This window comes from Lepisosteus platostomus, chromosome 7 (assembly GCF_059453375.1).
Source record: "Lepisosteus platostomus isolate fLepPlt1 chromosome 7, fLepPlt1.hap1, whole genome shotgun sequence".
In the NCBI taxonomy this organism is placed as follows: Eukaryota; Metazoa; Chordata; class Actinopteri; order Semionotiformes; family Lepisosteidae; genus Lepisosteus; species Lepisosteus platostomus.
This window is the reverse complement of record NC_142617.1, coordinates 10,895,912-10,909,433: the sequence shown is the minus strand read 5'-3', so window position 1 is coordinate 10,909,433 and position 13,522 is coordinate 10,895,912. Positions and strand designations below refer to the sequence as shown.

The following is a 13,522-nucleotide window of genomic DNA, read 5'->3' as shown; positions in this document are numbered from 1 at the left end:
GGGTCGGAGTAGTGGCTCTGTCTAAGGATCTGCGCCTGTGGCTGGAAGGTTGCCGGTTCAAATCCAGCAGCTGGCAGAGGAATCCTACTCCGTTGGGCTCCTGAGCAAGGCCCTTAACCCCAACTGCTTCAGGGGTGCTGTAAAATGGCAGACCCTGCCCTCTGACCCCAGGCTCTCTCCCTATCTGTGTGTCTCATGGAGAGCAAGCTGGGATATGCGAAAAGACAATTCCTAATGCAGGAAATTGCAAAAGGTTAATAAAGTGATGTTATTATTGTTGTTATTATTATCCTTAAATTGCATCATCCAGTTTTCTGAGAAAAGATCTGCCTTTTTATTCCAAAATTAATTGGATTACAATTTTATTGAGATTTAGGTTCAGGAATAACTAAGTCAAATACATTAGAATAATGACAGTGAGAAAAAGAGATTTTTTTTTTAAAGTATTACGTAAACCTCCTCAGTATCTCTGGGTATGTGGTGTCTTTATGGGTGGCGAGTGTGAAGCTGAATTTTGGACATTGTAGAGAAATGTTCGGATACCCAGCATCAGGTTGCCACTAACAAGCAGGTTTACTGGGACTAGGATGCTTGCAGAAATGAGAAAATACTTTCAAAAAGATTGTCATGGTTTTACCAAATAAAAGGCTGTGTGGCAATAGTACAATTCAGATTAGGAGTTTGATATGGCCTTAACTACTGTACACTTTCGCATTATGTAAATGAAGGAAGCTGAAAGAAACCTGCAGTGGCTGAATAAGAACTCTACTCTAACAAGACCCTGAACCGAAGGAATAAAGGATCATCTTGAGCCTTACTGTGAAGAAATTGCCTTACAGTGAGTCATGCTTCTAATCACATGAACAATTATTTATCCTCACAGCATTCTCTGCATTATCTGCCACCCATTCTAAAATATTCCCCTGGCCCCTTAGGCATTTCTCTGTATTCACTGTTATCTCTGGTTGCAAACTGCCTCGAGTGTCTCTTTTGCATCACACACACTAACCACAATTCGATCATTTGACATGCATGCTACTGTAAAGATACCACAATCTATCTCCTATGTGCTGTTTCATACAGATTTTTGTACTCAATTCCAAAAAAACTAAAATATTTCAAACCAATGCCAGGGGGTCTATTTCCTTCTAAATAACTGCCAGCGAACTGTAAACAGTTTTTGGTTTTTTCATTATAGAAAACTTATTGTCTCATGGATAGTTGGCCCACTAGAAAATTGTATTATAAGAAGAGTCTTTGATAAACATTTTCGCTGTGCTTATTTGTAATAGATTTGTTTCATAGCTACGGGTATTTTATTCAGCTGTTACAAAATACAACTGGCAGGATGGAGTGTTAATTTTGAAATTGAAGCATTCAAATTCGTTTGAAGAAACGTTTCTGTTTTTACATATTATACTTTTAGTAGTCTTGAGATGTATTACAGTAGACATGCATTTTAGTTGCTGAAGTAAATATAATTTTGAAGTGACGTAAGGAACATTCAGATTCAATGAAAACTGAGCATGTAATAGAACTGTATGCTTTTATTTTTTCCACACATGCAGCAGAAAGCTAGTCTGAGAGTAAGGTTTTGCACTTTTATAAGTTTTAATTTTGGTTCATTAGAATAATGTCTTCTAATATTAAGGATTTTGTAAAGTTATTAGTGGGTTTCAACAGAATGTGTAAATTATTTAATTCCTTAAGAATGATATTTCTTTAAATAAATATAATTACGTAACTTATCTCTCTGGATTTAAATGTAAAATACTAAGTTTTGACTCTTATTATAAAAGTACAAAGAATTATATATCATTACTCACAAGTGTTATTTTCTAGATACCCACCCTTAACTTAAATCTTTCCTTTAAATATGTTTGCACTTGAATTTCAGAAACTGAAATACTGTACCTTTTATCTCTGCTTTTACACTGGGAAAACACAGAGGGCAACTAGTGCTTTCCATAGAAAATGAATTATATACAGTAGGCAGTTTGTCCACTGGGGAAAACCATACCTTTTTTCCTTTCAAGGAGCAGTCTTCACATATAGTGACTATAAGATTAATTTTTAATACAGGTGAAAGTGTTTGGCCCCTGTATCTGAAGCACCTATGGTGTTTAATATAACAGTAATTATCCAAGCAAATATGACACCAACTATGGTATCATAGTCAGTGGAGTATGGCATGGATACCTTACAATATATAAAACTGCTATGAGATCTCTTAGGAATATAAAAGCACTACAGTATATAAAAGCAAGAAATTGCTAAAGAGCAAAATGTGGCATTCAGGACCAGTTTTTGGAAAATCAATATACTGTATACTAGTGAAATGAAAAGACTGCTTAGAGGGCTATAAGCCTCTGGCTACCCAATGGGCCTTTCTCTGTTCCAGATGGCCATTAAGTGGATGGAAGACAGACCTTTTCTTTTTTACAATGCTAAAGAGTACAGTAGGTGGTGCCCTGTGAAGGACTAGCGTCCCCATGACCCTATCTTAGTTAGAGGCAGTTAGAAGATGGATGGATGAAATGTAGGGCATTGTGTTTTCACACTTTAAACATGTCGCCATGTTAAAAAAGCATATTCTCCTACAGCACTGCTTGCTTCTATTTACTGTACTGTCTTAAATTCACCCAAAGTGTGCATACCATAAAGTGTAATAAATATGGCATACAGTAATCTATTTTGTGTTTGAAGGAAGTTTGAGTTTGTACTGTATGCATTGGTAAAACCCCACATATAATTAGGGTTACACAATGTTAATGTACCCAAATGTATTTAAACATTTTTGCTAATTTATTTAAATGTAATTACCCTGTGGTGTTTAAAGGTGTGATACACACAGTACTGGTGTATGTCAGCTAATGTGGTATTTTACACGAGGCAGATTTCTGCACAAATTAAGCCTAAAACTGCTAGATGTGTACTAGGACAACAAAATTAAATATATAACACATATTCACAAGCATTTGCTTTCAGATGGTCAAGTGGTTTGAGGAATATACCGTATAAGGCCTGTCTTAAAAGGTAGGTACTGTATTAAGTTGGACCTCAGATAATTTTCCTTTTGAGACTTAAAAATGCTGTCTTTTATGGAAGCCCGTTTCCGCCAGGGAGTAAAAAAAAAACGCGCTATGGTATCTCAGAATTGCGACTTAGCATCTCAGAATTGCGACTTCGAAATAGCCATATTTCATTGTCTGTCCTTTTGTTATTGTAACGGATTTGGGTTCAAGGCATTGCCAAAAACATCTCTTGCTGGTTAAATGTTTCCCCCATGATACAAGAACCTTTTTGTGTTCAGCTGAAATCAAATGAGAAGAAAAGAGTGAAAATCCTACACATTACATATGCGTAGTCAAATACTGAAAATAAATTGGATTCACAGATTCTAAATGGCCATTATCATCTCTTGACAGAGCAGGAATTAAATTACCCTTACAGTACTTTCAACTTTAAGAGAACCTCTGGTCAAACACATTTTCAATTACTGTAATCATTGCAAATATTTTCAAGAATTATTTGGGCATATTGAAATTTGGACACCTGGAGCATTTTGTTTTGCCTTCTATACAGATGGTTAAAAAATTGGATGGCGCACAGTTCTATCACTGGGGAATGAAAGAGTTTATCCACAGTTAGCATATATAATGTAATAATATCTATTGTATGGTAGCATTGAAAGGTGGGCTTTAAAAAGAGAAAATATACTGATAAAAACAAGCAAAGATAAAGTTTTATCAAGATTAATCAGAAAACTATAGTACCCAAAGAGCTGAACTGTTACATATTTTCTGTACATTTTTATCAATTAAACCTGAAACCCAGTCTTAAAATACTGCATTTATAAGAACCCATCCAGTACAGTTTACGCATTTGATCAATAATTGAAAAAGAGTAAAAGCCTTTTCAATCAAAATGTTTGATTGACCTATTTTTATTTACATTTACAAGTTAAGGGTTTACATGTATATATTGTAGCACAAATATTTATTTATATTAATAATGTAGTTATCATACAGGTGTTTTGAGAGGACAAAAGTGTTTTGAGTAACTGAACACACATTAGCCTAAGTTTATTTATTTCCAAGATAGAAAATTAGTGTCTGAGGCTTGTTTCACCTATTAGTTGTTCCTGAAATAAATGTATATCAAGCTCATTTACGATAAATCACAAATACTGCCACAAACATTATACTATACATTCTATACAATATATACTATATACAGTACAGTATTCTGAGGTCATATTTGGCCTGCCTGAACTTTTTCGGTCCTCATGAGTGCCAGTTTCTACATATCGTTTTAACTAACCTGAGCTTCAGACAGAAATCTGCTTGATTTGGGTTTTCATTTTATTGAAAATGAAAAATTAACATTTTCAGTGCAGTTTACTTAAGATTATAAGTACATATACCATGTAATTAAATATTAAGTGTTTATGGACAAGTTCATACAGTTTAAAGCACAGATAAGCATGAAACACCTGGTTTCAAGCAGGTGTACTCAAACATTTGACTGGTACTGTATGTTCCAAAGGTTTTAGACTATTTGCAGCTTAATTGTAACCCATTATTTTATCAGGGTCAATTTCAGTTGAGGTTGTAATGAGAGTTATGGCTTGTGAGATACTTAGGACATCCTACCAGTCCCACCAGTTTTCAGTAGTACTGAGATCCTGGAATTTTCCCAGGTAGGAAGGTGATGGAAGCCTCTTAAGAGAATTCCCTGGCCCTGAGAGTCTGTTCCTTTAACTAGAGGGTTCTGAAGATTTTGGCCAATGTGTAAATTCTTTTAAAAAGGAAACAAATGGAAAGTAAGGACACCACTCCAAGTCATTATCTCCTAATGCAATGAACGTCTTAATGATCTGAAACTTTAAATCAGAACATTTCCAATCAAATTTGTGAAATGTTCTGTGACTAAACTGCCCTCTAACCCTTTAAGGAAATGATGCTGAATTTTCACCCCTACAGGAAAGTGCAGATGAGGTTGTGCCACATCTAATACAGAATATTGCTTGTCCTTTAATTACACCACTTACAATTAACCAGCTAAAGCTTTTGGTCAGCTATTTAACTGTTAATTACAATTATAAAGAATGAGTCATTTTTATCTAAGCACTTCAAAAAAGACCCCAAGCTAGAATACACTTGATTTCTACACTTGACACTCAGAAATAGCAAAAATGCAGCAGACCCTTTTACTGTTGAGGTCAACTATAGATTTTCCTCTTCTAACATGCAACAAACCATGAACCTCTGATCTTCCCAATCAATCATTTTCTAAGTGGAGGGGTCATTAAGCTGTATTGGGTACTTTAAACAAGGGTTCCCCTACTGCAGTCTGACTGCCAGACATACCAGACAATTATAAACCTTTTGGAGATTTTCTCATTCCACTGGGCTCTCAGTCGAGTGCCCATTATGTTGTGATACAAGTACTGTATACTGTACATTAAGCTAAGGGGGCTTTGAAACTTGGAACACTACCAATACTTGTAGTTATATTTAGACTTTCAGGTAATTTAACTCCTTCTTCCAAAAAAAAAAAAGAAATCAAACTTTTCATACAGCTAAACAGATATTCAGTTCAATGCAGCTTTTAGCTCAGCATTAAATGTGTTGAAAAGACAATTCTGAAATATATTTCTTACCTCTGCCTGAGTGACAGTAAGTGACTGGTATTTGTAATATAACCACACTATACATTTTCTTTAAAGTATTTTTCCTATTCTGTCAGATAAATAAATCTGTGTAATACAGCAATGCAGCATATCCATGTGAGATTCATGTTATTAAATGGCTTGAATAGACTTGAATAGAAAGACCCATAGGTTCTTAGTCAACACAGACATTCATATGATGTGGCAAGTGACCAAGGGAGAGTATTTAAAGCAGTCACTCACTCACTCACATGGAAAGAATACATATTTTCAGCACACAGTTTGATTATATTATATTATATTAACAATTGTGACACACTCTGTTCCCTAATGTCTATTAAATATGATACAGCTGGTCCGGGCTTCTATTTACATAAATCTCTATAAAGCTCACATTTTCTAAAGCAGAAGGACAAGATATACTTTAACAGCTGTTGACTGTCAGAAATAAAATATGTTGTTCCAATCTGTTTCTTTAGTCATAGCATTCAATTCAAAATGTGGTACATTGTAAGCAGGATTCATACAGTACAGTCCCTTTCTGAAGCCCCTAATGTTTAATATTTTTCCCCCCCATCACTGTTAATCAATTGTTAGGTTTACTAATGTGGTTCCTATTAACAATACAAATCCATGTGTACAGCACTGAACTAACAGCAGCATCTAGTGGACAAAACTCAAAACAGACTGCTTTTATCCCCCAATTATTTTTACTACTTCTTGACCACCGATAGATATTGGATTCCTTTTTTGTCCTTGGGGCCAAACTGTCTTCTGATGTTCACTTCAACCTGGATTCATAATGACTTCATTTGAATCAAATATTCACTTTGCTGGTCTCTATTACCTTTTCTTGAAGGTCTTTACTCATTGAGAAATATACATACAATATACATTTCTCAATAAATAATGGTGGTGGACTGTAGCCCCACAAGACAAGGAATGAATATCATTCTAGACCACCTGATTAATGCTATTGTTAAGAAGACTTTAAATAAAATCAGGGAATGTTCAAATTGTCAATTGTAAAATCCTATGTTACAATTTTCGGAACCATGTCCAGTTGGTTGTCAAAGCCATTCAGTTTATGTTCGGAAACCAAATGTTGCCATTCTAAAAGTGGTAAAGTCAACCAGATACATTCCCATGCTCAAAGGTTTATAATATTCTGTCTGGCTAAAATACCTATAATCCTAAAAAGACTAAAATCTGTTTTGTCCTTAAAAGAGAAGACTATCTGGGGTCTGATTCAAAAACCTCAAAGACACTGACAAAGTTAACAAAATGGACATCTTCTGATAGGGTTTGAGGGTATCTGAAACAAGCTGCCCAACCATGTTGTAGAAGCAAATGGCCTGGCTTCGTTCTAGAAAAGGTGGAATGAGATTGTTTGATCAATTGGCTACTAACAACCCTATAAGCTAGACAGGTTGCAAGTGAGAGGAGGCTTTTCATTCTTTCTGAAGCTCTTACAAACAACAGGCTTCTTATTCCTGAAAAATGGTTATGGAAACCAGATGCCTATCTCCAAGCACAGAGAGAAAGGGGGATATGTGGATGGAATGCCAGTTCATTGCTGGGCACACACATAAGCACACAGGGACAATATAGAAACTGACCAAACCTAGCCCGCATGTGGAGGATGAGAGGAAACCAAAGCATCCAGTGAAACCCATTGTAAGCCCATGAAAAAATGCAAACATCTCACCACTCTGGAGTCAAACCTGGATTTGTTAATTATCCAGCACTGTAGTAATTATAGAGTGGGATCATATATAGGATGTTTAAACCACTTTTGGGGTATTTTATCATTTCTGAACATTCTCTCTGTTATTTTCAGAGTTCAAAGTATTTTTGTACCAACTATCATTTTTGAATGGGTCTGGTTGTAAACTATGCGCTTTAAAATTCTTTATTGTAAATAAAAAAGTGGGCATTATAAAACTCTTTTCAGTCATAGGAACCAGATGGGACTGTCTTCGCACACGGGAAAGTGCTTGTCCCATGATTTCTTGATGCATCAATTATTTAGCACATTAAAAATATTAAATTTATGTTGTTAGTTTTTCAAAACAGATACAATTAGTTAACATACATTTTGGGGTGTTGATGGGAAAGGTCAGAAGGTATGGTGACAACAAGGTTAGGGTTGGTGAGGGTATTCGGGGTGTTGATACATTTTGGCGTTGTATATTTTAAAAAGAGAAAATAATAAAGAGGTTGGCAGCAAATGGCATTACATTTATGGGATTTATGGATATCTAGCCAAGGTCAACCTAATATGCTCATTCAATGAAGCCTGTTTTTACACGTATAAACAAAAAACACCATACTTACTGTAAAAAGACTGTCTATGATGACTATCCATTATCAGGGCACGTTCTCCAATCTACAGTTTACATTGGATGTTTTAGTATTATAATTCCAGCACTAAACTTACAGTACAACTTCCAACCATAAACAGTTTTGTCCTTTCAACAATAATAGCCCATCTTATTGGGGAAATATACTGTACATGGAAAGTAACACTTAATATGCATAAATGCCTGATTATTGAAATGAAATGCAAAACACTACTTTAAAGAAATAAGGGATTGTAAACAGTTTTGTTACTAACTCTAAAGGGTATTCATTTTGCTTTAATTGAACCAGCAATTGAAAGACTTGACGATCAAAGTGAATTTGTACACTCATTGACACTAAGAAAATGGATTCTCCCCATTACATTTTGCTTTTTTTTCCAGAATTTGTTTGATATGGAAAAGCATAGCACCTAGCAAATAGAAAATATAATTAAATCCATTTGAAGTTAGTAGCTGAAGAATTTCCATTTCAAACACGCAAACACAAAGACCTACTGTATTTACCAGGGTTCATGCAAATCCCTTGCCATTTCCCATGCAGCCCAAATCTCTTCAAGTACAGGGAACCCATCCATCCATTTTCTAACAGCTCCTTCCAATTCTGGGTCACAGGGGTGATGGAGCTTACCCTGGCAGGCAATGGGGCAAGACAGGGTACACCCTGGATAGGATGCCAGTCCATCACTGGGCAGACACACAGAGACAAACACAGACACACCTAGGGACAATTTTTCCAGAAACCACTTAACCTACCAGTATGTTTTTGTTCTATGGGAGGAAACTGAAGCACCCAGAGGAAACCTTGGAAACAAGAAGAACGTAAAAACTCTAAGTACAGTAGGTAGCAGCCCAGGTTAGGATTTGAACCCAGGGCCCCAATGTTGCAAGGCAGTAATGGGTAGGTGGCAGGTAACCACTATGCCACATTGCCACCCAAGTACAGGTCATTTTAAGAGTACTGTAAGTGCAAAACAACTGCCAAAAATACTGATGTGCACCGAGATCAACAGTCGATATGTTATCTATGACATGACTTTCCATTTCATTGCAATATTTTGCCACAAACAGTTCTGATATACCTGTATCCTTAGAGAGTAATAGAATTCATTTATTACTATATTAACAGTGTCCATATTAGCCAGTATTAGTAACGGCTGGAGCAGAAAGAGTTTCCTTCCTGTATCTTTGTCTCCAACAAAATGTAATGATAGGAAAAAAGACGAGACTTCATTATCACAAAGCACAAATAGGAATCAAATAAATATTAATAAAACCTTAAATTCCCAGCAGTAACCAACAGTACAATGTTTAGTATATTGCATTAGATATTTATTTGTAAATACAATTTAATACAACATGAGCTTCAGTTGTACAAAGATAACTGTATATAGTACCTTGTAAATTAAAAAGTTACATTATCTACAATATTTACTTTTTACAAAAGTTATTCTTCTTGATATAGTGGGTGGTGTCTAATCCATTAATTGATGAAAATCAGTTCAGAAGGGTTTGATGTATTTTTCTTACAATCATTAAAAGAAATTATAATTATATTAACATTTGACAATAAAGTACAGTATCTTTAAAATGCCAGATTCCTCAGGTCTTAAAAATTGTGCCTAAATCTAATACTGTTGTACATCTGTTAGATTCAAAATCCTTTTTTGAAGACAAAACTGATTAACTGTGAGCTTTAACAAATCCTTAGGTACATTCCTAAGCAGTCAGTTTGAAATGTAACATGCGCAATTCGGGCACCTACATGCATCCTGTGCTTCATGGATAAATTATTCCTGTAAAATACTGGAATGAACCTGTCCTCCCAGACCTACTGTAGGATATTCAAGGTCTTTATTTAGTTTATTGACAAGCCTATACAAGAAAGCTGCAGAAGATCCATATGTAACTTTACTAATGGAATTCTAAAATTAGGTTATTCTCAATAACATACAGTACTTGCCAAAACCAAAAACCACACATTAAAATTAAGCCTGATGAGCCTTCATTCACAAGGACAGATAAGCATTATTAATATTAATCATTGCCATTAAAAGTAATTGACAGAGCAGGCAGCTACAAGGTTCTATTTTTATAGTTAATAAGTACAGATAGTTTTTGAAGTTTTAGGGTGCAGAGTTTACATTTTTCCATGGTTTGGCAACAACTGGCAATTAAAAACTGTACTACTACCTGTTCGTTAGTAATGCATTGCAAATGTAGTGAAATGTACTACTACCCATTCATTGGTGTTTTGTAGATGCAGGACATTTTATTTAAAATGTCCATTCTATTTATTGCACATGGATAAAATAATACATATTATTGAAATTCATTTTTCCTATTACTGTACATATTTTTCTGAACAGAGTTTAGAAACTCAGTTTTTAAAATATCTTATTGTGCTGTAGAACTGGCCTTAATAAATAACTACTATGTGGTTTCAACGGTTAGACTGACAGCTCACAAAGCATATAAATTCATTTCTGGAAATATACTTGGAGGTCTTGTTTTGTTTTGTACAGTAAAAAGTGCCCAAAAGAGCATGAAACCCTTAAAAACTTGGCAATGTGTTTGACCAAATTACCCTGTATACGTTGAGTACATTAACAACATTTTTATATTCAAATAAGGTATATAATTTTAAAAGTATATATTTTATACACCATTGCATAATTCAGCAAAAACACAGTCCAGCAGAAAGCAGAAAACACTCTATTTGAAACAGGGGGACCACATTCACAAGAGAACAATTAATCTGATTTTCTGTTTTAACCCTGTCCGTAGAAGTGATTCAAACACACAAAAAAACTTTTTTAGAATAAGAAATGTCCATAGCTTTTATTCCAGTTCACAATCAGCTTGACTTTTGTTTTAAATTCTGAATAAACACCAAATTGTTTTCCATATCCATGTCTACCAATAGATATAATTTGTCTTGGTAGATTTTCACCATTAATCTTCCACAATCACAGAAAAAAAGGTAAAGAAAATTTTACCTCAGTGGAATAATTTAGTTTGTTAAAGTACAGGGCAGTTTTGTAGAAGATGGAAAAGACACCTGAATAGAAGTGAATTTCCGGATTTAACTACTACAGATCCATTCTGATTCTACTGATGTGTTTTTCAGTTTTCACATTACCCAGTATGTTGCATTGTAAAACTTTATAACAAGAATTCAATAATTGGAATGCTAAACTAACCTTTGCAAATTATGTACAGTACATACACTGTAGCATAAAAACTGTTAATAGACTTTTTATAAGGTTTTTACAGTACATATTCCCATGTAGCCTTCAAATAATGTATTGCACTACAGTTTAAAACAGTATGTGCTCTGAGTTAATTGAGAACATTGCCTTGTCTTGACAACATTGTTGTCATGTTTTGTCTTGAAAGTATAACAGAGTAAAAACAATTCTTAATTATGCTGCATACACTCTCTTCTGCTGTTAATACTTACTAAAGTTTGCACATATCTGCAAGGTGTCTATTAACAGTTGATATACTGAACCTTTTTTATACAGTGTTACTGTTGTAAGGAAATTGATATGTCATACAGGTACATATACTCTACTAGCAACAAAATCCAGCAATCATGCCTCACAGAAGACATCTTGGATCCAACTTGCTGTGTACATGTTTTGCTGGAATCTCCTCTACTTCAGCTACAACTTATTCACAGTTATATTGTTATTTCTCTATACTTCAAGTACAATCACATAATGGCAATGAAACACTTCAAGGTTCCATTTTGCTGGATAACCTCAGCATCTCCTCTCTCATGCTGTTATTCACTTGAAACAGTCAGCTATCTCAAGTGGGGGCTTTAACTACAATTAAATTAGGGTAGTCAAGGAAGTTAACTACAAATGAAGGATACATTAAGAGATATTAACTGGAGTTCAATAAAACGTTTTAACTGAAGGCAGCTATATGGTCTAATACATATTTTGTACCAACTGAATTTATTGCATTATGAATAGCTCTCTACTTACTTTTGCGGTATCACAGAAATTGTAGACTTGGCTCCTACCTCTTAGCTATGTTATGCTCCATAAACGTATTAGTGTACTGGAACTGCTGCATGTTACATAATCTCAGGACTCAACATTTACTTTATGGACTGCACTATGCCGTGTTTTCCCTGACCTCTCTCTGAAACTGAAGCAGCAAGTGTCAAGTTTGCATCTCACAGCTACTGATCCATCTAGGCATTGATTTATACTGTACTGCACCAAAGAAAAAAGATCCTTTTTGCATGACATCCAATTAGAAGTTCTAACTAAAATATGGGGGACATATCTAATAATTATACATGTATATAAAAATCATAAAATATGGAGAATATTTCTCTATTATTTTCCAACATTTCCTGCAATCAAGCTGCTATTTTTTTCATTTTTTTGCTGCAATTTAGGAAGGACTCTAATTATACTTTCCTTTTACAAGCATGTTTAATTTAATTTCTATTATGACTCATGTTATTTTTTCAAATTAACTATTACTGGCCCTAAAATATGAGGATCACTTATACTGATCAATGTTTCCATTACTGCAGATTTATCTGCAAAGCAGCTGGAAGGGAGTAGAATGAAACCAAAAACATTGCACTTCACTCTCCTGCATTCCTGGAATCAGAAAAAATTTCACATTGAATTAACACAATATAAAAGACTTGTGCTCCCGTGAATACCATGGACAACAGCCTGTTGTGGGTGCTTCTCTCACCAGCACTGATGACCCACAGCTCAAGAGTCCAGGTGAATCTCAATTTCAGGTTTGACTACAGTGTATCTGGGGTCCAGCTTGGGTACAAAAGCCTTGAAATCCTGTGATGCTTTGGTTCCAAATACATCCAGTACTTTTCTGTTCATCAAAGCAAACCTAGCAACACAAAGAAAGAGTGTGCTAAAGTTGGAAAAACATGTATTTTCTTACACTATATATATATATTGAAAGGCATTAAAATGCAATAAAAGATCATGGTTCCAATACACATTTGTTGGATTTTTAATACCTTATTATATTTAAAATGACCTACCAACTGTTCAACTGCAAATGATTAAAACATTTTAACTTTGTATGCTTTTGAAATCCATAACAGAAAACTACTGGAGTAATGATCTATGAAGCCTACTGAAGTACTTTGGTACAGAAGTTAGTGGTCACTAAGAACAGGCTTTAAGGGTATTTACAACATTATGTGTATTGTAAGAAGAAAACAAGGTATCTGGTTTTATATGTGTTGAAATGTTAAAAATATATCGTAGTCATCACACATTACACTGGTTTACTGTTCTTTCAAACAATAAAATAATGAATGAGGTGTCAGAGCACAGTAGGATTGAGGACATATGAGCCAAAAGCAATATTTACCTTTGGAATGTCTGAAACACTCATTTAATATACATTTGGAAAACATAACACAAAAATCCAGGCTCCTGTGATTCTCCTCCAGTGACTTAAGTTTAAATCAAGTTTGAAC

General features: G+C 34.7%; 1 protein-coding gene across 1 annotated transcript in view; it reads right to left on the bottom strand.

The window, feature by feature from the left end:
* Positions 1-9,344: 9,344 nt before the first annotated feature.
* The window catches only part of tmem135 (transmembrane protein 135), a 79,463-nt gene continuing 75,285 nt past the window's right edge, over positions 9,345-13,522 (bottom strand). The window contains exon 15 of the mRNA XM_088639219.1: positions 9,345-12,921. Within this exon, the coding sequence (XP_088495345.1) occupies positions 12,786-12,921 (136 nt within the window). The 3' untranslated portion in view covers positions 9,345-12,785. The remainder of the gene's footprint in view (positions 12,922-13,522) is intronic.